The following is a 27,507-nucleotide window of genomic DNA, read 5'->3' as shown; positions in this document are numbered from 1 at the left end:
ACCCCCTGCCTCAGCCTGGTGAAAAAGAGGGTGGGGGAGAGCAAGCAATGGAGGGAGGTGGGATGGAGTGAGCGGGGGGCATGACCTTGGAGAAGGGGTGGGCTGGGGGGGCAAAGGTGTTTGGGTTTGTGGGATTACAGTTGGCAACCCTAGAGACCATTGTTTCCACTGTTTTACTTTCATAAAGAGTGTCTCAGCTATGATCTTAGAGTTGTTTTCTTATCAAACTGTTGTTGTTTGTCGAAAGACTTAGATAATTAATGCAATACGTGGTATTAATTTTGAAACCAGTTTTTCCTCCGGCATTTTAGGCAATTGACTGGTGACAGTTTTGTTTTTGTTTTTCTTATAGCTCTACAGATACAAACAGAAAAAACAAGTCATGATGTGCCTTACCTTTCGCCTGGAAAGGTGAATATCTCTTTCAGATAGAGATGGCTGACAAAGCTGGAAAGATCCTCCCAGGACCACTGTACATTGAAGTGGAGTATGATTATGAGTATGAGGCAAAGGATAAAAAGATTGTGATAAAACAAGGGGAGAGATACATCTTAGTGAAAAAGACTAATGATGATTGGTGGCAAGTCAAAAGGGATGAAAATTCCAAGCCCTTCTATGTGCCAGCACAGTATGTGAAAGAAGTAACACGAAAAGCACTAATGCCACCTGTTAAACAATCAGGTGGTCTGCCAAATAGCTCTTTGAAACTGATGCATAGTTTACAGAGGTCGACAGAAAATGTGAACAAGTCGCCAGAGCTTTCTAGTTTTGGAAAATCCTCTCCAGTGTCTGGCCTAGTTCGTGATGCCAATCAGAATCTGGGACCAAATAGTAGCCCAGGTCAAAATCTTGGCCTGAGCCTGGACCTTGCCCAAAATAATGGAAAACTTAACAGTGAGTTGCAGTCCCCCAAGGTTTCCAGCCAGTACAAGTCTCTCTCTCTGGGCCATTTCACTTGTCCAGAGTTAATGGAAATCGAGAAGACCAGCTTCTCACATGAACAGTCCTGTGATTCAGCAGGGGAAAGCTCAGAAAAAGTCCATCAGGATTCAGAGTCTGGAGATGAACTCAGTAGCAGCTCCACAGAACAAGTGCAGGTAAGCTTGAAAAGGATCTAAGTGGATTTTTTTCTTTCTCAATTATACATCTTTGATGTAGTTTACTACTGTTTTTAATTTGCTTCCTAAATAGAAAGAATTGGAAGATTGAGGTGAAATCTTCATTTCATATTTTTCATCTCATCTAGCATGGCATTGATTTGTCAAGTTAGAAAAATTGGCATGTAGAATTTATTTGTAACAAAAAGTACTTTGCTTTGTGCTCTTATTCTCATTTACAATGTCCATGGAAATGAATGGCATAGAAGAACTTCAATTAGAACTATTTTTTTTCAGTGTTCAACATGTAATTGGAGATGTGAATTTAAGTAGTTCTTAGTGACTCTTCCCTAGAGGAAGCAAGCCCAGTGCTGTTAATTTCAACTTCTGGGTTCACTGAACTTTAGTCCAGATGCATGTGATGATCACTAGCCACTGTCATTGATTTCTTATGTATATTGTATGTAGGTAATATTGTATGTAGGAAGTATGGAAAGGTGGATGTAATTAATGGCTTAGTGGCTATGAAATGGTACTTTTAAAGTTAATGTTGACACTTAGTGTGAAAATATCTCAAGAACATTCCTATCTAGCCTTGAAATTAACTAATGGAAACTGACATATTTGAGTTTTAATTCAGAGATATGCTGAGGTTTGAAAGAAGTAGTGGTGGTAAGGGTGGCTTCTTACCAAAGCCAGTTAGTGACAGCTTTAAAAAAAATTGACTCTTTAGGCTAAAAGGCAAGATACCAGGGTTGCTATACCTTTGGTTATCTTAGTAAAGTCTCTTTTGGCTTACTAGGGAATGGGCTGGGGAGTTCACCAGTTTTTTTCCTGTAAGGCAGGGGTCTCAAACTCAATTTACCTTAGGGCCAGGGCCAGTCCTCAGATCTTCTCAGCGGGCCAATGATGTCACTGAAGATGGTGTTCAGAAAAGAAAACTTTTATATGGTATTTTTTATTTTGAATTTCTTATAAAGTTGTATGACAGTTTTATTATTTCTACAATTCTTCGCCTGCCAGAGAGTTTTTAGTGTTTGCCAGACACCTGGCAACACTTCAGTTCAGTTTGTTGATGTTTGGCTTCAGTGACTGAGCAGTTGAAACCTTCAGGATTGCAGCAAGGTGTGCATCAGATAATTGTGTTTAGTATTTTAACTTGTTTATATTCATTGTGGGGGAAAAAAGTGACACTGCCTCTATGGCTGACTCTGCCCGGCAATTAATGATGCTGCCTCCATGGCTGACTCTGCCTGGCGATAGTGATGGTATCTCTTTCCCTCTCCCCCAGCCAATGGGAGCTGCGGGGGGCCTGCAGGCAGCATGGCTGCATGCGTCTCTCCTCCACCGGCTGGGTTCTCGGGCTGCAGATGGCCCGCGGGCTGGGACTTTGAGACCCCTGCCGTAAAGACTGCTAGAGAGCCATTGACTGGTAATGGCGATTTGACACTATAGTTCTAGACCATTTGAACCATTAACATAGAAATGTAAGGCTCTGTGTGCTTTTTCCAGTCTGAGAGGTCACTTTAAACGGTGATATACATTATCTCTGTAATAAATTCTACATTTTCCCACTCTTGCTTTGATACTGTAGTTTGAGTATGTACTGACAAACATTGATTGTAAATCAATTTATCAGCAACTATTTAACACCCAAAAATATTTTAGTTTAAGGATGGTATTCAGATAAGGGTAGACTGTAATTTTAGAAATGAAATCTTGATTATATGGCTGTTAGCTGGAATCAGTTTGCTGAAAAGCCACAATTAAGGCAATTTTCTTTTAGGAAATTCCACAGCATAACTTGCAAAGCTTTGTTACACTGCTCAGTTAACAAGAACCAGTACAGTTGGTCACCTGGACCGTACACACATACATTTGGATTAGTGGTACATTAATCTAGTATCCTGACTGACAGTGGCCAGTACTAGATGCTTCAGAGGAATGTACAAGGAGCATTGTGTTGGACAGTGCCACTACCCCACTTGGCAATTTATTAAGACAATGTTTTTCTTAATCCCATTCAATGAGAGGTTGGTTTATGCACTGAATCATGAGTATTTGTATCCCCTAAAACTTTCTAACCAATAAAATATAACGGTGGGTGTTCTTGTTACATGTACAATCCTTTTTTGTATCCTACTTGTCGCCCCATCTCAAAAAAGATACATTAGAATTGGAAAAGACCGAGAAGGGCAACAAAAAGGATTAGGGGTATGGAACAGCTTCTGTATCAGGAGAGATTAAAAAACCTGGGACTTTTCAGTTTGGAAAAGAGATGACTAAAAGGGGATATGATAGAGGTCTATATAATCTTGACTGGTGTGGAGAAAGTGAATAAGGAACTATGATATACTCCTTCACATAACACATGAATTAGGGGTCACCAAATGAAATTAATAGGCAGCAGGTTTAAAACAAACAAAATTAAGTAGTTCTTCACACAACACACAGTTATCCTTTGGAACTCATTGCCAGGGGATGTTGTGCAAGACAAAACTAAAGCAGGGTTCAAAAAAGAACTAGATAAGTTCATGGAGGATAGGTCAATCCATGGCTAGTAGCCAGGATGGTCAGGGATGCAACCCCATGCTCTGAGTGTCCCTAGCTTCAGCTTGCTGGAAGTGGATGACACAGGATGGATCACTTGATGACTGCCTGCTCTGTTCAATCCCTCTGAAGCACCTGGCATTGGCCACTGTCGGAAGACAGGATACTGGGCCAGATGGACCATTGGTCTGACCCTGGATGGCTGTTCTTATGTACTAAACTGTTGGCCTCTAATTTGAGGCATTGTGTTCCATGGATTATGGTTGTGTCTTTGTTTGTTAAGGTGGTTGCCTTTAATTTTCATTGTCACTATTTATCCCTTCTCATTATGCAAGAAAAAGGATCACTGGATTTATTTTCTCCATATTGTTAATTTTATATATTGCTACCATGTCCTCATTTATTTAGCCTTTGAACTGTCACACTTTCAGTTTTTTTAAGTGTGAACTTTTAAAGCAACATGTTTTATGCACTGCAATTGAGAGCACCACAGAGAACTAGTAAGGATGAAATATATATTTATCTGCTCTTTCAGCATTGGCAAAATGTTTAGTGGCACATCAACTGTTGATATGGTGACTTCCAAATTAATGACAAGGATGAGAGAACTCTTTAAAAGGGTACTCTAGTTAAAACACTTTTTTTGGTGCTTTCTATATTGCTTTATACAATCCCACTAAAATGGGAAGAAACATCGTATTAGAAGCAGCAAATCTAGTCAATTCCATTTGTAGTATAAGTAGATGCTCTTAGCATTGCATGGCTGATCATGCTGTCACACTTATTTATGTTTATAGTTTAATCTTCAGCTAATTTTGGCAATATTAGTAACAAACTAATGCTTTTTCAGTGAACTGAATATGCTAATCTTCATACATTTCTGAGGCGTTGGAGAGGAAAAAGGTCAATGTCATGGATACTTCTAGTATCCACTGTGTTTGGTGATGGGAAATCTTCATGGTGTTAAAAATGATGACTTTTATGATTTCAGCTGTGAGAAAACATGGCTATGGTTATTAATATTGCTGTGGAGCTGTTGTTTACTGTCATTGCCTTAGGAAACAATTGCAAACCATATTGAACATTTGCTTGCTTGTTTTTTATTTTTTAAAGCAGTGGAGTAACTTAATCTCATCATATGGAATCACAATTTCATTAAATATAATTTAAATATTTGACATTTATTAGCCATCGGGATTAAAGCAGTGGTAGTGCTGATGTCATTGTTACTGCGTTGGCTTGGTTTAGCTATTACAAATGCCAGCCTTCTCCTCTGGAACGTCCTTCATCCTTTCAATAATCAGCATTGTTTAGCAGAAGTCAGCTGTGCAGAAATTAATGGCTTAGAAAGCTGTTTTTATTGCTCTCAGTCTGTAGTCAGAACATGAAGTTCCAAACCTGCATACACAAATGCTTATTTTAATTTCATAAGGCAAGCTGAATCCTTTCTTTTTCATTGTAGAGTCCAGTCTTACGCAGTCTGTATCATAATAAACTTTAACTTACAGTACTATCAGAAGTTCACATTTATCTCCTTAGATTGATTCAACTTTTAGCCAAAAGTGAGAATGGTTTATTGAAATTGTTAAAATGTACAGTTAAAATGTTGTCTTAAAAGATTTATGGTTTAATTAGTGTCTGCAATGAGGGGTCTGGGATTTTAAGATTTTCAGAAAAATTGAGAGCAATTTATCAGCAAATATAAACCAAAGTTTCCAGGTATGTTTATGAAACTGTTTTTCACAGGTCTGATAGATTGCACCCAGGATTTCTGTAAAGATTTTAGGAAGGGATGTGTATGAGCTTGGGTGAGATGGGTATAGGCTGCTTAACACTTTTCCCACAGCAGTGTGAGCTTTTAAGTGTCTCAGAATCTTAGAATACATTTTTATACAGTTTTTGGCATTGATTTATACTATAAAGTTTTATTGCAGGGGGAAGCTTAGAATCTAATGTGCTCATTACCATGGTGTCTACCTAGCCTCTCAATTCAGTTCTAAAGGGTGGATTCCCTCCTCTGATTGGCCCATTGTTAGCCTTCGTTGCCCATTTGTTAAATTCTCAGACAAGCATCTTTGTGCTTTCTCAAACTCATGCTTGGAAAGAACTTCCTGTAAATGTTTGCAAAACTAACTCATTTTCTTCCTCCAAATCACTCCAAAGCTCTCCCTTGCTGTGATACCTACAAAAAACTTGACAATAGTTAGCCCCGACCTATCAGGTTGCTCAGTATTGTCTCACTGTTGACTTGTACTTCCCTGCTGATTAGTCTGTAGCCATTTGTTCTCTTGCCTTATACTTAAATTGTAAGTCCCTTGGGGGCAGGGACTATCATTTTGTTGTTTCTACAGCACCTAGCACAATGAGCTCCTGGTCCATGATTGGGGCTCTTTGGCACTATGGTAATATAAATAATAATAATAATTATGGGCAGGTATGGAACTGTGAAGGCACGCTACATTGGAAGGATTATAGTCCTCCACCTCCTGTTTCTTTACCAGTAGCATAAGCGTGGAGTATGTGTGTGGGCTTTGGATTATTTTTCATATCCTGTCGTCAGGGGGGTATTCTTATTGTGGGAAGAATTTTGTAAAGAGATGGTTCTTAAACTATATTCTGGTGAATTGTGGGGTCATCTTGATTTCTTTTGGAGGGGAATGCTGTACCTGAGGACCAGTCACTAAGGATTGCCTCGTAGTTCTGTCAGCTGCAGAGGCCCTGAAGAATGCAACTGTTGTGTGTTAAGCTTCATGGAGAGCGGGATATGGTCCAAGTCACAGCCAGTCCCATCCTGTTGAGAGCTTTGTAGGTTAGGACCAGGTCCTTGAAGTAAAGACATTGATAGGGAGCCAGTGTAACACAGGGAGCCAGAAAGGTGGGGAGTTGACATTGTCAGTGATGGGAAAAGATTATTTTAGTGGCTGAAATTCATATGGACTAGAGGTTGATGAGGAGGTGGCAATGTGAACGTTGAGGAATTTGCTGCTGAAGGCCTGCACAAGTATTCTGGTGATGTGGCCAGGAAGAAAACATTAGATATTAGAATTATTATGGACAAAGAAGCAGTTGTAGTTGGATGTAGCTTGGATGTGTAGGTAAGGGGAATGGGAGGAGTCAAATGAGCACTGAGTTATGGGCTTGAATTATAGGAAGGATGATGATGCTGTTTTACAGTGACCAGGGAGGGCTTGTGAGGAAACTAGTTCAGAAGTAGCCACTTTAAATTGAGAGAAGGATATGTGGGAGGAGATGCCAAAGATAAGCAGCAGTGTGGTTGGATGGAAGAAGACAGGTCTGGAGTGGATGGGTAGATCTAGGAGTCACTGACATAAAGATGATGGTGCTTGAAGCTGGGAGGGCAAATGAGGTTACCCAGGAAAAAAAGTGTGTGGGGGGGGAAGAGGAGGCCAAAGATAGAACCCTGTGGGACCCCAGGGAAGGAGGGAGGGGTTGGCAAAATCTTCCTCCAAGAGACTGGAATGAAGGAATGTCTAAAGAAGGGAGGGGAGCAAGGAGAGGAGAATTTTGTCACCAAAGGTGAACAAGATCAAGAGAGAATGTGAGTATGATAAAATGTGTTGGTATTGAAGAAGTAATTGGAAATCTTGGTGTAACCAATTTGGGTGCAGTAGAGAAGATGGAAACCAGAACAGGGGGGATTCAGAATGAAGTTGGAGCAGAGGCACTCGAGGCAATGGTTGAAGGTGGAATGGTCAATGAGTTTAGAGGTAAAGGGCAGAATGGAGATGGGGCCGTAGTTGAATTACCTGGAGATTACTGAAGACTACTGTCCACTTTGTATATCTTGCTTATTGGCCAGGAACACTATAGAAGTGGTTCTCAACCAGGGGTCTGGGGCCCCCTTGTGGGGCCATGAGCAGGTTTCAGAGGGTCTACCAATCATGGCTGGCGTTAGACTCGCTAGGGCCCAAGGCAGAAAGCCAAAGCCCCGCTGCACAGGACTGCAGCCTGGGGCCGTGAACTCTACCACCTGGGGCTGAAGCTGGAGCCTGAGCAACATAGCTCTATGGCGCCCCCTGTGGCAGTTGCCCTCTTTGCTACCCCTTAACGCTGGCCCTGGCTTTTATATGCAGAAAAACAATTGTGGCACAGGCGGGCAGTGAAGTTTTTATAGCATTTTGGGGCCCTCAAAAAGAAGAAGGTTGAGAATCTCTGTTCTACAGTAATACATCTTCAACAAAAACAAATTTAAATATTCAGTTCTGTTCTACTTGGCTCTTTGTCATGGCCATCTGCACTAAAAGAATTAAACATGAAGGAAAATGTAGTCATTTTGTTGTTAATTGAATGTCCTATCTTGGCTTTTCAGTAGCTTCCTTCTCTGTGTGTGATTAAGAGAACTGAATAAACTGCTAGAGTCATAACTAGCAAGTGTTATTTTCCCCTGGCTTATCTGCGTCTGTAGTAATCTTAGTGTCTGGAAGATGTAGTGCACAAATCATTTTGGAGTTTATATCAACAGTAAGTGTAAAGCAGCTGGAATATCCCCAATAATGGCAGCAGTAGCATACCTTTCTGATTTCTGGAGTTAGTCTTTATTGTCATTTATCTTGTAAGAGCATCTATACTACTGTTCTAAAGGTGGTTTATAAAAATGAATTGCACCAATCAGTGGTCATATTTTAATTAAAATATTGAGCATATGACTTAATCCTGTAAAGTAACTTCTGTAATGAAATCATGAGCAAGTTTGGGTACCATCTGCTCTACAGTTATATTGTACACAAATTGATTAATAGCTTCTGCATGGAGCATGATCCAACTTTAAAGTTATGTTCTACTGCAACATGCCTCTAATTGGCACATTCAGTTTACTTGGAATTTGTATTCCTGTTTTCCACTTATGTTCTGTACCCATTTGTGATTTGAATAAGCATGTGCTTAACACTTTTAGATTATAGTACTTTAATGTTGTTTAACAATTCCCTCGGAGAGATTTTTAAACCTGTATAAAGTTGCTGAATCTGGGTAATCTTCCTATGGTATGCCTGGTGCCTCCCTGGTAGGCATGGTGGTGGTGAGAAACTTCCTCGCTTTTCGCATTCCCTCCTCTTTTGTTGCGGAGTGATCCTGACTCCTTAAACCTTTTGTTGTGCTGATTAAATGTTATCTTTTCCTGTTCATAGAAAAGTTACTTTTAGTAGTAGGCTTTTTTAATCATTACAAATATAGACTGTGACCTATTTGCAAAGAGTGCTCTGTCTTTTATCCTCTTCAGTATAATTGACTATTGCATAAACTATGAAGCACTAAAGGGGATTATCACTAAGATGTCTGTCTTGCTTTGATTAATTCTGAGTAGTAAAGATCCCACAAATGGAGCTGACTTTTACCTCTACAGTTTCTGTAGAAAATGCTGTAATTTTGTTTTTGATTGCATTAAAACATAGCAAGTTAACTATATTTAGAAAATGTGTATGTATACTGGTAAGTTTCTTTAGGGGAAATCACAGAACCCTGTTTATAGTTTCCTCTTAATTAGACTAACTTAATTAGGCCTCTAAATACAGGGGAGTTGTCAAGTTCTCTGTGTCCCAGATTTAACTTGCTTTTATTGTTGGAACTGTGCTGCTTATTCTGCTTGTCTTTTTATTTTTAATTCACAGGGTCCAACAATTAGTAATTTTAGGAGGGATATTGAAAGAATTCTGTTTACAAGACCTATACTTAATCAAACTGGGCATGTACACCAAATTCTAGGGCTGCATATATAGCTTGGTTAATGTAGATCCCAGACATAAAGTGCTACATGTAATATTTAAAACCCATTTAAAATAAGATCTGTGCCAGAATAATTAAAATTCTCTCTCCCCCCCCCTTTCCCCTACCCCTGGAAATTATGCTTTCTGTAGCAGGACAACATTTTGTCTGGTATAGTTATGATTTTTAAAGGCAAATTTAAATTTAGGACCAAAAACTACTTGTAATTTGAGGTATTTTGCAAAACACTAAAATTAATAGACTTGTGTTTTCTTCAGTTATTGCATTTAGCATTTCATATTCACCCTGAAGTGTTTTCTAAGTGACTATTAGTGCTATCAGTCCAGCACCTCTCCTATTGGTGTAAGCTTTTCTACACTAAATTATCCTTCAACTGGCAGGATTGGGGTCACCTCTGAGATAAGATAGAAGTTCAATTTCCTCAGCTTCTCTAACAATGGTTCTAATCATGTTCAAAATAGTTGATGTCAACATCTCTCTTTGACAAACTAATGAAACCAATAGCTCTCTTTGTATCAGCCAGCAGATGGTACTCCCTTTCAGTCACAAATGATATTCCTGTATTCATATGAATGATCTACACCAAAGAGGTTCCATGTTTCATTATTATTCCCTGACCCATCCATTCCCTTCATAGTGATGCTTTAGTGTAATGAATTTACTTTTTACTTTTTCTTTAGCAAAACAGTCTCTGGCTTTTTCTACAACAGCAAGTATTTTTGAGAGTTTAGGTGGCTTGATCTTTACTAGAGATCAGTGGAAAAATCAAACTGGATAGAGAGTGATGGCTTTAATTAGCTTTTATTTAAATATTGGAAAGGTAGTAATTTCAAGTGGTTGCATGTCTCTCAACTGACTAGATAGTTCAGTGAAATGCAAATCTACTTTTAGTATAGGCCATCTTATTTTACATTTTTGTAATTTTTGAATTAGAGTGCAGAGTTGAAAAGTCAAGAGAAGATCGATTTTTGTACTTGACAGTTGTTAGTGCTTTGTTTCATATTCAATTTTTGTGCATGCATGACTCATGGAAATGTAGAACTCTAAGACATCAGTTTATACTGGTAAATGTGAATTGATTTGATCCCACATTATTGAAATTTCTTCAGTTTGAGTAGCATTACTTGATGCCTTATCTTGGGCAGCAAAGCTGCAGTGCTTAATTTTGTATCTTGCCACATACTTTGTCTGGTAGCTGAAGTCTAGAAAAAGGATTCTCAAACTTTCAATGGAGATCATATTTTAGTGTATGCGGTCTCATCTGCCTTCTGTTTGAGAGAGTGCAAAGTATCTCTTGCACCATTCATAATAACTTGTCATCCTTGTGGCAACTAGTGCAAATGCTTGATTAGAAAGTGATATTAGTAAATTTAATGAATATACTGTCTCTTAATGAAATCTAGCAGCTGGAAATAAGTTGGGATCAGCCTGTTTTTTGCCAACAGGTATTCCGTGGGCTGCAGTTTGGGAACCTCTGATCTTGAACATGTGCAAACATGCTTCAAAATTAACAAAATTCCTGTTTGAGGGCACATGTTAGCATCAGTTTATATTTTTATACATTTTGGGGGAAATATTTATTGTTTATCTGTAGTATGGCTTTATCTAGCCAACATCTGTACATTGTTTAATGCTGGAATATAGAGCTATCATGTAGCTATGTCATCTGTTTCCCAATAATAATGAATCATTTTGATATTGTCACTTAACCTCTGTGAACTGGACAATGCAATTCTTCTGGTATAGTGGAAATGTCTATCAAGAAAGTAAAGCTCATCAGTGCAGAAGACAGAGCTTTCTTGAGGGCCAGTCCAAGTCTGTGGCACAAACTCCACAGGATTATAGAATCACCATCAAACTTAGTCGATTCTTTGACCTTACCTTGATTAATACAAAAACATTGCACATAAACAATTAAAATAAAAATCTACAGATTTTTTTCCTTTTTGAGAAGCAAGGAGAAAAATAAAAGAACATGTGGCAGATGTTAGTTATATAACTTACTGTGTTACTTCTAGATGGTGTTTGGATACCATGGTGATGAGGTAAAAATAGATTTCTTAAATTTATCCTGGTGTTATAGGGTGTGGAGTCTTCAACTCGTTCAGGATGCCATTTTGCTAGTCACTGTACAAACTGAGTCTCTCTGCCCCAAAGAGCTTACAATCTGAAAGATGACATAACAGGAGGATGAAATAAGTACGGCTATGGTAACAAAAATAATAGGTTGCTTTATTCCAGACTAGCTGTGGGCAGAACTTTTCGCTAATCAGTAACAGTAATTGCTACTTGCCACCTGCCCTGCTATTACTGGATGGCTGTATGCTTACTAAATATGTGGTTAGAAAAGAGTGTCTATTTTCAGAACTTATCTGTACAATTTTCGTTTGTTAGTGTCGGTATTGTACTAAGAGTACTTGTGGCACCTTAGAGACTAACAAATTTGTTAGTCTCTAAGGTGCCACAAGTACTCCTGTTATTTTTGAGGATACAGACTAACACGGCTGCTACTCTGAAACCTGGTATTGTACTAGGAAAAGTCCCTGTAATTCCAGGATCTTGGTACCCTTTCCAGACGGATGTTCATTTGAAAGATCCCCTTACTTCCCAACTTTCATTTAATTTAGTAGTTAACCAACCACTGGCTTTATTTCTTTCATGTGACTTCTTCCACTGGTGTAAAACATGTAATTGTATTTTCCGACTCAGTAAATCCACTTGAACACAGTCAAACTTGACAATTGGATGTTACCTGCCTTGCTCTTTAGTTTGATGGTTGTGTGTTGTTTTTTTTTTTTACTTCAAACTATGCTGATCAATTCTATCAAGTGTTGATGAGTAAAGAGAGAACTATATTTGACTCTGTTTTTCTTTCAGAGTAGTTTAGTGTGGTGGCTTTACCCTGCAGATAGTCCAGCTAACTAAAGAAATTTCCCTGTGTTATATACAGTTTATTAGCTTAGGTATTGAAAACATGTACTCTTTACCACTATTTAGACCAGGGGTGGGCAAACTATGACCCGTGGGCCGGATTTGGCCCCTCGGAGCTTTGGATCTGGCCCGTGGGATTTGCACCCCCATGGTGCCGCAGGCCCTGCGCTGCTCCCAGAAGCGGTCGGCACCAGGTCCCTGTGGCCCCTGGGGGAGCGGGGGTAGAGGACTCCGCGTGCTGCCCTTGCCTGTGGGTACCTTTCCCGAAGCTCCCATTGGCCGGGAACGGGGAACTACGGCCAATGGGAGCTTCGGGGGAGGTACCCACAGGCCAGGGCAAAGCGCAGAGCCCTCTGCTCCCCATCCCCTGGGGGACGTGGGGACGCAGTGCCGTCCACTTCCCGGAGTGGCGCTGGGCCAGGGCAGGCAGGCAGGGAGCCTGCCCTGGCCTCGGTGTGTGCCGCTGCCACCCCAGAGCCGCTCCAGGTAAGCGGTGCTGGGCCGGAGCCCGCACCCCGAACCCCTCCTGCACCCCAACTCCCTGCCCTGAGCCCCCTGCCTGCACCTCAACCCCCTGCAGCACCCCTGCCCTGAGCCCCCTCATGTACTGTGCACCCCTCCTCTGCCCCAACCCCTTGCCCTGAGCCCCTTCCTGCACACCACACCCTGCACTCCTCCTGCAACCCAACCCCCTGCCCCAGCCCTACATTCATGGCCCTGCATGCAATTTCCCCACCCAGGTGTGGCCCTCAGGCCAAAAAGTTTGCCCAGCCCTGATTTAGACTGAGGTAAAGAGTGTAATACAAAGCATTGCAGATCTTTTATGATAGAAGAATATGCTTTAAATTGTTTAATGCAGTGAGTGAAGTGAGACTTTCAGTATAAATATTGATATAAACACTATTCAATAAAGCATAAGTAGTTTTACATTTCAAAGCCTGGACAGTGGACTTTTTGAACGTTGGCATTCTGTGTATATAATAATTAGTGTCATAGTTATGCCTATAGAACACTGCCAGCTGATAATGTCTAAGCAAATGGTGAGCTGAGACTGCAGCTACTGATCTGTTTGCTTGTTTCCATTAAAAACAAACAAACAAAAAAAAAAGCCTCTACATAAAAATTGTCCATACAGCTTGTGATCTGGTGTGCCTGGTGTAGCCCTCACTGGAAATGCCAAGGTCAGGGCAGGCCGCAAAAAGGAGAGCGGATACTCCCAAGACTGGTGGATAACACTGAAGTTAACTCCCCAACCAGTCTCAAACTGCTTCTGATCCCCACACTGGTTATCAAGAAGCCAAGAAAAGAAAAGAATCACATAGCCCCCTTATTGCATTCCAGTTCTCTGGCTTCCAATCAGCACCTAGGTCCAATACAGTGAGAAGTTATTTTAAAACTCTGCTCACTATACAAAATGTTCTTTTGACCCCAAAGGGCCAGCCACATTGCCAGGTCAATATTAGGTTGGATCTTCCCCAAAATACCATGTTGCCAACCAATCCTTTAGTGTCTAAAACTAAAGGTTTATAATAAAGAAAAAAGAACAAGGAGAGCATTATTAAATGATAAAGCACTCACATACATAAAAAGACTTCAGAGGCCATATATCAGGTTCTTAGCAGTATTGGTGAGTTTGCTGGCTTGCAAGTCCCTCTGGAACACATCCACAGTTTGGGTGGGTCATTCATTCAGAGCTTGGTTTGTAGAAAAGATACTCCAGAGGTAAGAAGCAGGAATGAAGACAAAATGGAAAAGATGCAGCTGCCTTTTAATAGTCTTTTGCCATGCAGCTTGTACTTCCTTTATCCCAAACACAAGCTTCACAGCACATGGCATGGAAGCCTCAGGGTATGTCTTCATTAGCAATGTTAAAGTGCTGCCATAGCAGCACTTTAACGTGGCTGTTTAGTCGCGGCACCAGCGCTGGGAGAGAGCTAACCACCCCCACAAGAGGAGTAGCTACCAGCGCTGGGAGAGAGCTAACCACCCCCACAAGAGGAGTAGCTACCAGCGCTGGGAGAGAGCTAACCACCCCCACAAGAGGAGTAGCTACCAGCGCTGGGAGGGCGGCTCCCAGTGCTGGTGCACTGTCTACACTGCCACTTTACAGCGCTGAAACTTGCAGTGCTTGGGGTGTGTTTTTTCACACCTTTGAGCAAGAAAATTTCAGTGCTGTAAAGTGGCAGTGTAGACAAGGCCTCAGAGTTCTCTATACAGGCAGGCATACCACATGCTGCCTTGCGGACTCATAAGGTGTCTTCCCTGGTTCCTTTCAATGGGTTCATTATACAGTTGATGACCCTTGATGGGCTAAGCAGTGCTGATGCCAATCTGCCTGGGGGTGTCACCCAGAAACATAGCAGAAGTTTGGAAATTCAGATATACCCTACATATCTATAACTCATAATGCAAAGGTGATACAAACATATAAACAAGATTATCCTACTTGGCAAATTGTAAAATTTTTGCAGATACCTCACATGGCATATCTGGTCAGATTCCTTGCAATTTTATAATATTGTCAACAATATCTTAGTGTTCCACATATTCCATACAGCATCACACATCCTGTCTGAAAAGACTTTCTTTCTGGCGTCACTTCCTCACAACCCTTCCACCCCCACCCCTCCTAAGAAAAAACAAACCTCTTTTTGATTGACTCACCTATTTTGTCATATCGTAAAACTAAGATTGTAAAGCTCTCTGGGGCAGGTCTGTAAGGTGCCTGGCCCAATGGGGTCCTGACATAGATAGGGCCTCTAGGTGCTGTCGTGACAAAAATAAAAATCCCCAAATTTTATCTATGTTCTGAAAGAGCTCTGTAAGTGATATGGAAATTAAAAATGTTAAAATATTTGATGGATGATCGCTAGCTCAGTAGAGACAAATGATTTAAGGTGAAACATAGGATTTGATTATTTGGGACTTCCTTTATTTTAAAGCCCTATATACATTCTGTTTAATTCTGAAATACATATAATCAGTAAAATGAAAAAGCTAAGCAAATACTCTTGTTCTAAAAGCACTGAATTAGCAAAAATTCATTTTTAATTAAAAGAAAATGTTTCTAAAAGTGAAAAAAATTCTTGCTAAAGTAAGGAAAATAAAGAGGAAGCAAAAATACAGAAGTGTATGGTTGTATGTCAAGCTTTCCCCAGTAAAACTGTCAAGTGCTTTCAAACCATCCGCAAGTAGAGAGAAATAAAGGAAGCCAAAGGACAAATACATACAGTGTTACACTGCTTTTATCATGGAGAAAAGCATAACCTTGTGGGAGGCCTCTAATTTAACTCCTCTATACTTACTTTTTTATTGAAAGCTTCGTACACAACTTTTTAATGTAATAAACAGTTAAGCTTCTCAGTTTTTCATTTTTGGCTGATGAGGTCACTGCTGATAATATTACAATTATGCACTTCTTGACTAGAGCATTTTATAAAATAAGTACTTTTAAAAGAGTGTTGTTTTGGTACTAATCATTTGGGACTAGTCTACTGTGCGGTGAGTGAATTTCTAGAAAATATTGGCCTTACTGTGTTTCTATAACATTGGCACACTTCTGTACAAATATTAGTGCCTATTACATGTTCATTTTGAAATTATTGTAGCCTATTCCATGACTGTAGATATTTCAGTTAAATAGAAGATTGATTCCAGGTTTTTGTATTCTCAATAGTATTTATTCTTTGGATTATTAGTATTACTGTTTAAGAACTTGGTGTTCTTACTTTGACTGCAAAGGCTTCAATATTAGATCTTTATATTATATGACTAAACAAACACACTGCCTGAGCATATTTTTATAACACTGTTAAAAATTGTATTTGAAAAAGTCTTTGGAGCTTGAAACTGAAATCTCTATCAGAATTTGTTTTCCTTTATTATGTGCACACTAAGTCTGTGGTTCTCAAACTGTGGGGTGCGGCCCCCTAGAAGGGTGCAGAGGAAAGTTGGTTTTTTTGCGGGGGGGGGAAGGATGAGCTCAGCAGGGCCAAGGCCAGATCCCACAGGGGGCAGGAGGGGAGTGCCATGCTTCCAGCCCTGCTCAGCCCCCCAGACCAGCTCCATCTCTAGCCCCAGCTCCTCCCCCATCCCCAGTTCCGCCTCCGCCTTCAGCCCAAGCTCTGCTGCTAAGGAAGCCATGGCTGTGCAGTAATGGGGGTGGTGAGAGGAATGCGCGGCGCACGTGACGGAAAAAGTTTGAGCATCACTGCACTAAGTGCTGTACTTGCTGGCTTTTGTGTTGGAGAAGAGCATTGAAAGACTTACTTTTGGTGGGGGAATAGGGAGTGAGGTGGGGAAGGAGAGATTATGCTTTCCTACAAAGTAATAGCAGATATTTTACCCAAATAGCAGAGATTTACCCACATACAGATGACTTTATCAGGGACTTTGAAACTTTAGGAGTTCCAGATTTTGGTCATGCTGTGAATTGTAATCACTTCACTTATTCCTCCAGTTAATGTAACAGAGTACTATAATTGAAAGGGTTATTAGATTTAGTTAGTTCAATTAGAGTGCATATCCTGTGCTAAAAAAGCTCTAAAGCCAAAATGTGCATTGGCTCAGGATCTTACTATCTTTTAAATGGCAGAAACTTCCTCCCACTTATGTTACTGTGAAATCTTTAATGATTTATTGTGGCTAACAGTTTAGCTAGTAAGAAAAGCAAACAAGTTTTGCTCACTTTTCTTTGCTTTTGCTCTTCCATTTTCCCACTTAAGTTTCTTATCAGTTCAAACTGTCTCCATAAGCTTTCAACTGTTCCCTTTCTTCATAGAGTTGCTGAATAGTCATTCTTGCATATTGACCTTTTCACTGCAGCATTTCCAGTGAATGGATGGTAAAAGTGGAGTTCTTCCCTGGTTCAGATAAATCTGAATGTTTGCCCTATATACAGATTCCTTTGTCTTCAGATCTTTCTTTTAAAAAAAAAAAATAAAAAAAATAAAAAAAAATTGATAAATGCAGGATTCCAATTGTCAGCATGAATATTCCAGTACACAACTAGAATAATCGGAACATTTCTGTGGGAGTCCAATAAAAAACAGTATCTGCCTTCCTGTGGGTCTGCTATGTGTTTGACTCTAATATGAGTTGGATATTGATGTTTTCCAGAGCAGTTGTAAACTGCCTGTAACCACTGCGTATTTTCTGTTGTGTATTCAGTGTTATGTAAGTAACTTACAGTTTAATAACAAACTTTGTTAAAGAGGATTTAAGTTTGCACAGTGCCTTATATCCCTCCAAAATGTGGAATTCGTGGCAGCCAAAATCGTAAATCTCTGAGGTCAGGGAAAAATACTGAACCATACAACAGAAACATTGGGAAGCTGGGAATATATAATCTGAGTTAATTGCACAGTTAAAATAATGTTTCAGCCCCTTTGGTCATGGCCGCAAAGGGTCACTTATTGTGGGATACACCACTGTGTTCTGCCTATAGCCTTGATCAGGGGTCTCAAACTCAAATGATCACGAGGGCCACATGAGGACTAGTGCATTGGCCCGAGGGTTGCATCACTGACACCCCCCCCTGCTGTCCCTGGCCCCACCCCCACTCCACCCCTTCCATGAGGCCCCGCCCCTACCCCGTCTCTTCTCCACCTCCTCCCCTGAGCGCGCGGCTCCCCGCTCCTCCCCCCTCCCTCCTGGAAAGTGCTAAGCGCCACCAACAGCTGTTTGGCAGCTTGGTGGTGGGAAGCGCCTGGAGGTAGGCAGAAAAAAAAATGAAGAGTAATATAGTATATAGTAGTATAGTATTAAAATATTGTATGCTATTAAAAGTCAATTTATTAACTTTTTTTATTAACTTCTTTAACTGTAATGTGAAAAGTCAGTGCTAATTTTGACATTTCATTTCATTTTTGGCCACTTAGCTGGCAGTGTTTTGCATCAACCAGAGCATCAATACTAGGTTTGATATCCAGAGATGAAACCAATCTCAGTGTTGCTTTCAAATGTTCACCAGTGAGCCTTGACCTTAACACAGATTTGTTAATCTTCATGGAAGAGAAAAACTGTTCACATATATATATGTACTTCCAAACATTGCCATTATCCTTGCGGAAGCAGAGAATAACATGGGGAAATCTTTCTTGTGAAAGAAACCTATAGAATTCTGGAATTCCAACATCTGTATACATCTGCTTCAAAATGGTGTCACACTGAAGCTCCACTAACTCCATCTGCATTTCCTCTGCCATATAGTCAATTTCAACAGCAAATGGTGTGGAAAAAAGTTGAAAATGTGGTTCAAGTGCTTGAAATCTTTAAATCGCACATCAAACAGTTTGTGTAAGTTAGAAATGATCTCTGCATATTCTTTCAAGGATTTGGGTTCAACTTTTCCTAAGGAATTCAGAGTCGAGAAATGAACCAAATTGCCAGCAGTCAGCTGTTTTCCCCCACAAAGTAAGCTTGACTTTGAATGAGTTAACACTGTCATACATCTGTGTTATCACCTGTTTTCTACCCTGAAGTTTCAAGTTCAGTGCATTCAGGTGATCAGTTACATCTGTTAGAAAAGCAAGGTTGCAGATAAAAGTGGAATCAGCAAGCTGTGGAACCTCCTTGTTTTTCATTTTCATGAAGGAATCCATCTCCTCTCTAAGTGCAAAAAAAGCTTCAAAACATTTCCACGACTCAGCCATTTAACTTGTGTGATACAGAAGTTCCCCATATTCGCTGTCCATACTTGCTAGAAAAGAAGTGAACTGTCTGTGATTCAGCCCTCGTGCACGTATAAAATTAACAGTTTTAACAACTACATCCATAACTTCCTTCATTTGTAGACTTTTACTACACAGGGCTTCTTGGTGCAAAGTACAATGTATACTAGTGAAGCTAATTCCTGGTATATTGAGGCTGTTCAGTTTGGTCTTCAATAATCCAACCACACCAACGTTTTCAGAGCATATTTATGTCGCACCATCCGTAGCCAAAGATACGAGTTTGTTCCATGGCAGCGCAGCTTTTTCAATGCACTCTTCCAGTCCTTGAAATATGTCACATCCCGTTGTGGTACCCTTCAGTGGATTAAGTCTAGCAATTCTTCAGTTATATTCAAATTGCAATCCACACCTCTAATGAACACTGCACACTGTGCGGTATCTGATACATCTGTACTCTCATCAAGAGCAATTGAAAATGCTTCGAAGTCTTTTGCCATTTGAATCAATTGTTTTTGCACATTATCAGCTAAATCCGTTATCCTGCAGGCAACTGTCTTGGCAGACAAGTTTATGCCTTCAAAAACTTTCTTCCTATCAGGACATAAAATTTTGCTGGCCTTCATAAGACATTCTTTTACGAATAAGCCTTCTGTAAAAGGTCGCGGTGATTTAGCTATCATTTCGCTTATCACAAAACTTGCTCTTACTGAATCTTCGCTAGACTTGTTAATCTCCGAAAAGAAATTTCTTTGCTTGGCAAATGCTGCTTTAAGTTGCTGAACTTTTTTTCCTCTCGGATTTTTCCGGTGAATGCATCATTTTTCACGGTGCATTGTGTCATAGTGCCGACACACGTTATACTCCTTGGGAACAGCAATCGTTTGCTGACAAATAAGACATTGAATTTTATCTTTTACCTCTGTGGAAAAAATATAAATTCTCCCATTTGTCTTGGAAAAACTCTTTTCTTCCATGAGTGTTCTTTTTTTCGACTAAGTCATTTCCAAGCGGTTTTAACAAAATATATACACTCAGTAAAGCCCCCCCCCCCCCATTGCACTGGGCTGCACCACCACTCCACCCCTGCTCTGCCTCTTCCAGGGGTGGCAGGTTTGTAGAAATTTTGGTGCCCAGAACCTGTCCCCTCCCCCCCCAACTCCGCCCCCACCTGCCTAAGGCTCTGGGAGGGAGTTTGGATGGGGGAGGGGGTCTGGGGTGCAGACTCTGGGATGGAGTTTGGGTGCTGGGTGCAGGCTCCGGACTGGGGCAGGGGGTGGGGGTGCAGGCTCTGGGATGGAGTTTGGGTATAGGAGGGGGTGCAGGGGTGAGGGCTGTGGGGCCGGGGATGAGGGGTTTTGGGGCATTGGAGAGGCTCAGGACTAGGGCAGAAGGGCAGGGGACGGGCAGCCTGCCCTGGCCATAGTGGAGGGGGGCACTAGGACCCTGCGGCAGCAGGTGATGCCAGAAGCCAGCGGAGAGGAGTCAGCATGAGCTGCAGGCTCTGGGGCCTGGGGGCAGCAAGTGGGGGCCGGGGGACACTCAGGGGAGGTGCGTGGGGGCAGCAGGCGGGGCCGGGGGAGAGACCTGGTCCCAAACATTGGGGAGCAGCGCGCAGGGAGCTTAGCTGCTACATAAAATAACTCGGGGGGAGGAGTGGGGGTGAGGGGAGTTTGGCGGTGACAGGAAGTAACGGGGGGGGGGGCGCGGGGAGCTTGGTGGGCTGCAGGGAAGAGCTCTGCGGGCCACATGCGGCCTGCGAGCCGCGTGTTTGAGACCCCTGGCCTTGATGATCAGCAGGTGGAGTGAGGAGTGGTGCTAAAGAAATTCTAAAGAATCTAAGTATTTCAAACTTTGGTCTTTGTTCTGAGGAATCCCAGCTTTACTCCTTACATTGTCATTTTATCCAATGTGATACCTGCCGACCCCCTGTTAGTACTCCCCAGGTCAGTAGCATGCAGAGCACAGTGAAGATCCATAAGGTGTATGGAATATGAGTGTAGATTTGGGATGTGTAGAGGGTTTTTTGAGTGGGGTGGGGAGAAGGCAGATGAAAATGGCAGGTGGTGATAGGAATGGTTGTGGCTCAGTTATACTTGGAAGGTGTATTGCAATCTCTATATGGGCGGAGTTAGGATCGTGAGAAGCATGATCTTAACTGTGCATTGACCTTTGCAGTGCATTTCCTGATTTTTCTAATATTTGTGTTTGAATATTTTTCCTCACCTCAGATTTGGTTTTGGCTGCCACCATCCACGTTCTGAAAACATACAATCCATTACTAAGCAACCTTAACTCTTTTACTATTATTTTTTGTGTGTGGTGACTTTCCCTGGTGTTTTTTGAGAATCTGGTGGTGGTCAGGGGAGGATGATTGAGAGGAACCTGTGGGAGGGGCATGAATGGGTTTTCTGGACACACTTCACTGCTGTACAGCTACTTTTACCTTGTGCTACCTGCTCGAGTTGCAATCTAGGTTCCCCCAAAGCCTACAGCTTGACCAGCTGTCATTTAGTAAAAATGTTACTATCTGTATGCTAGACATTTAGAATATGTTATACTAATCAAGACACACCATCATGTAACTCCTGCATGTATGGCAACATGTAACTCAGATCAGCTGTAGAATCATAGAAATGTAGGGCTGGGGAAGGGACCTTAAGAAGTCATTTAGTCCTGCCCCCCTGTGCAGGACCAACTATACCTAGACCATCTCTGACAGGTTTTGTGTAATCTGTTCTTAAAAACCTCTGTAGAATTCCCATCACCAACCTTTTTTGGAAGCCCGTTCCAGGTGCTTAGCTGTCCTTATAGTTAGAAAGTTTTTCCTGGCATCTGTCCTAAATTTTCATTGCTACAGCTAAGCAAATTACTACTTGTCCTACTTTCAGTGAATTTGGAGAAAAATTGATCACTGTCCTCTTTATAACAGCCCTTAACATATCTGAAGACTGTTATCAGGTCCCCCATTAGTCTTCTTTCCCCAAGATTAAACAAACCTAGTTTTTTAACCTTTCCTCATAGGTCAGGTTTTCTAAACCTTTTATCATTTTTTGTTGCTCTCCTCTGGACTCTCTCCAATTTGTCCACGCATGTTAATACACGCCAGAATATTAGCCTTTTTCACAACTGCATCTCATTTGTTGGTTCACAGTCAGTTTCTTCTCTGCAGTACCACTGCCTAGCCAGCTATTCCCCATTTTGTAGTTGTGCATTTGAATTTTCCTTCATAAATGTAGTACTTTACATTGCTCTGTCTGGAATGGCTTATGATAGTCGTCTTAGCATATGTCTGATGTGCCTCAGGTGGCATGTGACCAGGATTCATCAGCGAATTTGGTCTGTTGGTTGGATCTTTAGCTTCCCTGGCTTGGGCCAGGTACTGACAGGGAGCGCGACGTGAAGGCTGATACATGTCCCATGCTTACGACAGTGAGTGCCTGCCTCAGGGCACACTGTCAGAAACAGGGAAGACACTCCAAACTGGTGGTATGTTCTATAATTAGATTTTGCCAAGCAAGTAACAAATGTGAAATTCTGGATCACGATAACCGTCTTCCATGGAATCACAGACTGGAGAGTCTAGGGCAGGCCTGCACAACTCGTAAAGCGGCGAGGGCCATATTACTCCAAAGAGAACAGCTGAGGGCCGAAACCCCCCAGCCCCGTGGAAACACCCCCTCCCCCCCCCCCGGCGCCGCCCGGCCCCGCGGAAACAAACCCTCCTTCCCCAGCACCGCCCCGCCGAAACAGCTAAGGTTTGGGGGGGAGGGGGTGTGATACTTTAAGAATTTTTCAATTAAATCAAACAATTTTTTAAATTATTTAAATTTTTTTTTATTAATCATGGGGAAATGAAAAATATCTGTTCCGTTGAAAGAAAACATTTGTACTTTTCATAATTACCTTGCAAATTTAATGAGAAATATTACATCTCTTTTCGGCAACAAGCTTGTCGCATTCGGGGGGTCATATTTGAAGTGGATATTTTCATAATGTCTTCCAAATGGTCATCAGTCAGAGAAGAACGTTGCTTGTTTTTATTCATGTTCATGATGGAAAATGTTTGTTCACATATGTAAGTGCGTCCAAAAATGCTGAACGTTTTCAGTGCAACTTCATTGTCCAGACTTTTGTAGAAGTCCTGCAAGCTGCTTTCTCTGTGCTTATTTCGGTAAACTGCCGAACACTGAAGTTCAATAATCTCCAACTGCAAATCTAGTGGCACTTCCTCTGGATCCACAGAAAAGGGATCTTCAATCAGCTTCAACTGGATGTCGTCTTCTTTAGACAAAGTAAGTCTTCTGTCAAATTCTTCAATCAAAAGAATGATGTGCTTTGCGTATTTTTCTCCTAACTCGGCGTGTTTGTGCTGAGGGATACGCTGTGCACAAGTGGGAAAGTGACACATTTCACCTTTTGACAGCTGACTTCTGAAAAGTTTCAATTTCATTTTGAAAGCTTTCACTGCTGCACACATTTGAAATATAAGTTGATTTTTTCCCTGAAGTTGAATGTTGAGATCATTCAGGTGTGCTGTAATATCACAAAACAAAAAGAGATCTTGATTCCAGGACTCATTTTCAAGCTCTGGGAATTTTATTGGCCCATTTTCTAGGAATTTTGCTACCTCCTCTTTCAAAGCAACGAAACGCTGGAGCACTCTTCCTCGACTCAACCACCTCACTTCTGTATGGTAGATTAAGTCATTGCACTCGGTGTCTACCCCTTCAAGAAAGGCTCGAAATGTCCTATGTTTTAGTCCTCTAGAACGGATGTAGTTTACAATGGAAACTACCACTGACATTACATGCTCAAATTTTAAGACTTTGCTACACAAAACCTGCTGATGTATAATGCAGTGATGTTTGGTTATTTCTCTCCCGATAAATTCTGCAAGACGAGTAACTGCTCCAACATTTTTTTGGCACATAGCTGGAGCACCATCAGTACAAATGGCCACCAAGTTTGTGAAATCTAATCCCGACTTATCATTCATGCACTTTATCACTTCACTGGAGATTTCTTTTCCGGTTGTGCCACCTGTCATGGAGCACATGCCAGTAAGTTCTTCAGTAATTTCAAAGTTTTTTTCAATACCTCTAATAAAAATAAGAAGTTGGGCAGTGTCTTTTAAATCGGTGCTTTCATCCATAGCTAGGGAGTAAAAGCAGAATTCACTGACTCTCTGCTTTAACTGATCACTTAGATTGGTAGAAATGTCAGCTATTCTTCTCCGTACAGTCATGCGTGATAGACTGACATTCTCAAATATTCCCCTCTTTTCTGGACATAACCCAGATACAGCAATCAACATACACTTTTTTAATAACTCGCCTTCTGTGAAGCATTTCCCAGCAGCAGCAATTTCCTTAGAAATTTTAAAGCTTACTTTAGTAACTGTATCGTTCTCAGTGCTCACTTTCTTGAAAATTTGCTGTTCTCTACTAAGGTTTTTCGCTAAACTGGCTGCTTTAATTATTTTTTCATTTGGGCTCAATTTGGCGAGATTGGGATGCTTAGTTTCAAAGTGCCGCCGAAGGTTGTATTCTTTCGGAACAGCTAACGTTTCGCGACACACGAGGCACAGTATTTTGTCTTTGGAAATAGTACATAAGTATTTATTTGTCCATTCAGTGTTGAAAACTCTGTGCTCTGATTCTATTTTTCTCTTTTTCTTTTCACTCATGGTATCCATTATGAAGCTCAAGATTTTGTTGAATAAATTCACACACAAGGCAAACACTCACAGTCACACACAAAGAGAAGAGATATCTCACGGCGCATGGTACACTAGCAAGGCACTGACGGTGTGTAGAAGCCTGTAGGTCCAGGGGTCACTATATTACTGCACACAGCAGTCAATCAATGCAGTTGTAGATAAATCTCTGCATTATGCATTTTTGTATAACTTTTATATGACTTTGTATTGAACCTTGGTACTATGTTATAGCGGGCTCCTAAGATAGTATAATTAAGGTAAAAGAAAAATTTCTTCTGTGCAAATTTTTGAAGCAGAGTTCAAATTTGTGTGCCATGAGGCAAATGCGCCCAAGTGAGTAAAATGCTTATACATTTAAATGATTATCAGCCAAGAATAAGATATGTAATTACAAATGCATTTTAATTTCCTTATTGGTCGAAATGTCAGACTGCTAAACTAACCTTACTGTTTTTCCCTGCGATCTTTTTTCATTTGCCCATTCAATATAAACTCTGTCCAGATCTATCAGTCCTCAATCTAGCTGGTAACTCTTAATACACATCAGCACCCCACACAGAACCCCCCACTCGCTAGTTTCCCAATACACACAGATTTCTCCTCCCTTCCTCCCAGTGCCCTTCTCCACAGCCCCACCACCACAACTAAACAATGCCCCACACAGACCCCCAGTGCCCTGACACACACAGATCTCCCCCACTGCCCAGCACGCCCCAACAGGCCCCCACTGCCTAGCACCCCAAAACACACAAACCTCCCCCACTGCCCAGCACCCCCCGCACACCTCCCAGACACTCACTCCACCACACCCTTCCCTGGCCGCACTCACCAGCCCTGCTGGGAGGTCTCTGGCTCCTAGGGTGAAAGCGGCAAGGGGAGTCTCCAGCGGTGAGCGGGAGCCGGTTCGCACCGGTTCGCGGGAACCGGTTGTTAAATTTAGAAGCCCTTTTAGAACCAGTTGTCCTGCGCGGGACAACCGGTTCTAAAAGGGCTTTTAAAATTAACAACCAGTAAGTTGAAGTGACCAGGAGTGTAGCTGGGAGGGAGCGGCTGCTCCCCCTGAGCACATTATCCAAAAGTGGCGCCTTAGGAGCCGACCCCATGGGTGCTCCAGCTCTCTGCCTCCGCTCCGCCTCTGAACACTCCGCCCCGCTTCTCCCCCTCCCCCCCGCGAATCAGCTGTTCGCGCGGGAAGCCTGGGAGGGCAGAGAAGCAAGCGGCGGCTTCGCACTCAAGCCCAGGGAGGCGGAGACGGAGCGGAGGTGAGCTGGGGTGGGGGGAGCTGCCCGCGCCACAGCAGGTAACGCGGGGGGAGGGGCACGCAGGGGAACTGCTCCCCGCCCCAGCTTACCTCTGCTCCACCTCCCTGGGCCTGAGCGCGAAGCTGCCGCTTGCTTCTCAGCCCTCCCAGGCTTCCAGCGCGAACAGCTGATTCGCGGGAAGCGGGGGGGCTGCAAGCTCAGCCTGACCCGGTGCTCCAGGCACTGCGCGGTGGCGGCGTGGCCCAGCTCCAGCCGAGCGGCGCGGCTGTAGCGCCGCCAGCCACCTCCAGGCAGTGTGGTAAGGGAGCAGGGAGGGGGTGTTGGATAGAGGGCAGGGGAGTTCAGGGGGGTGGTGGGGGGGTGGATAGGGGTTGGGGCGGTCAGAGGGCAGGGAACAGGGGGATTGGATGGGGGCAAGGGTCCCGGCGGGCATTTAGGAAGGAGCAGGGGTTGGATGGGGCAGTGGGAGGCAGTCAGGGGCAGGAGTTCCAAGGGTGGTCAGGGGACAGGGAGAAGGGGTGGTTGGATGGGGCAGGGGTCCTGGGGAGCCATCAGGAATGAGAGGAGGGATTGGATGGGGCGGCGGGGGGCAGTCAGGGGACAGGGAAGGGGGTGGACGGGGCAGGGGTCCCGGGGGGGGGGCATCAAGGAATGCGGGGGGTTGGATGGGGCAGGAGTCCCGGGGGGGTGGGCCAAAAAGCACTCAGGACGGGGGCGGTGGCTGAGCCCAGTGTCCCGCTGGGGGGGGGGCGCGAGGGCTCTGTGCCCGTGTCCCGCTGGGGGGGAGGGGGCGGCGGCGGCGGGCGAGGGCTCTGTGCCTGTGTCCCGCTTGGGGCAGGGGGGAGGGGGAGGGGCAGCGGAGCGCGCGGGCTCCGTGTCCCGCTTGGGGCCGGGGGGGGGGGGGGGGAGTGGAGGCGCGGCAGCGCACGAGGTCTCCATCCCTGTGTCCCGCTTGGGGCGGGGGGGGGGGCCGGCAGCCCGCGAGGGCTCCGTGCCCGTGTCCCGCTGGGGGGGGGGAAAGGGCGGTGGCGCAAAAATATCCTTGCGCCGGCGTCGGGTGGGGTGGGGGGGCGCCTGAAAGCCCCGCCCCCGCAGCTCTGATTGGGCTGGACTCAGCCGCCCGCATTGCTGGCTCCTGTCGGCGGGCGGGCACGCCACCGGGAGCTGCCCCAGGAAGTGCCGCCACGCCAGCCTCGGGACTTTGGCGGTGATGGTGAGCAAGTGGTTAAAGGGCGTCCCGACCGATGTGCGGTTGGGATGCCAGACAGATGTGTGCGTGGGGTTTAGAATCCCCCCCCGCAGGCCGCACAGTGAGCCCCCACGGGCCGCATGTTGTGCAGGCCTGGTCTAGGGCACTGTCTATCTTGCCACCCAGACAAACTGGGCTTTGAAATAAATGGTCACTTACACCAAAAATCATACCACATTCAGGTTGCTTCCAGTCCCAAGAGATCAGTCACTCACCCTAGATTTTACACTAAAGACAATGCCTGTAGCCAATCCTGTAAAACTATATGTAAAGGTTTATTAAC

The 27,507-nt window shown here is 43.1% G+C and overlaps 1 protein-coding gene across 1 annotated transcript in view; it reads left to right on the top strand.

The window, feature by feature from the left end:
- Positions 1 to 434: 434 nt before the first annotated feature.
- Positions 435 to 27,507, top strand: part of ARHGAP12 (Rho GTPase activating protein 12) — a 137,147-nt gene continuing 110,074 nt past the window's right edge. Inside the window, exon 1 of the mRNA XM_065398819.1 lies at positions 435 to 1,097. Within this exon, the coding sequence (XP_065254891.1) occupies positions 435 to 1,097 (663 nt within the window). The remainder of the gene's footprint in view (positions 1,098 to 27,507) is intronic.

The sequence above is a fragment of the Emys orbicularis genome, chromosome 2 (genome assembly GCF_028017835.1).
Source record: "Emys orbicularis isolate rEmyOrb1 chromosome 2, rEmyOrb1.hap1, whole genome shotgun sequence".
Taxonomy (NCBI): Eukaryota; Metazoa; Chordata; order Testudines; family Emydidae; genus Emys; species Emys orbicularis.
This window is presented reverse-complemented; position numbering and strand designations above follow the sequence as displayed.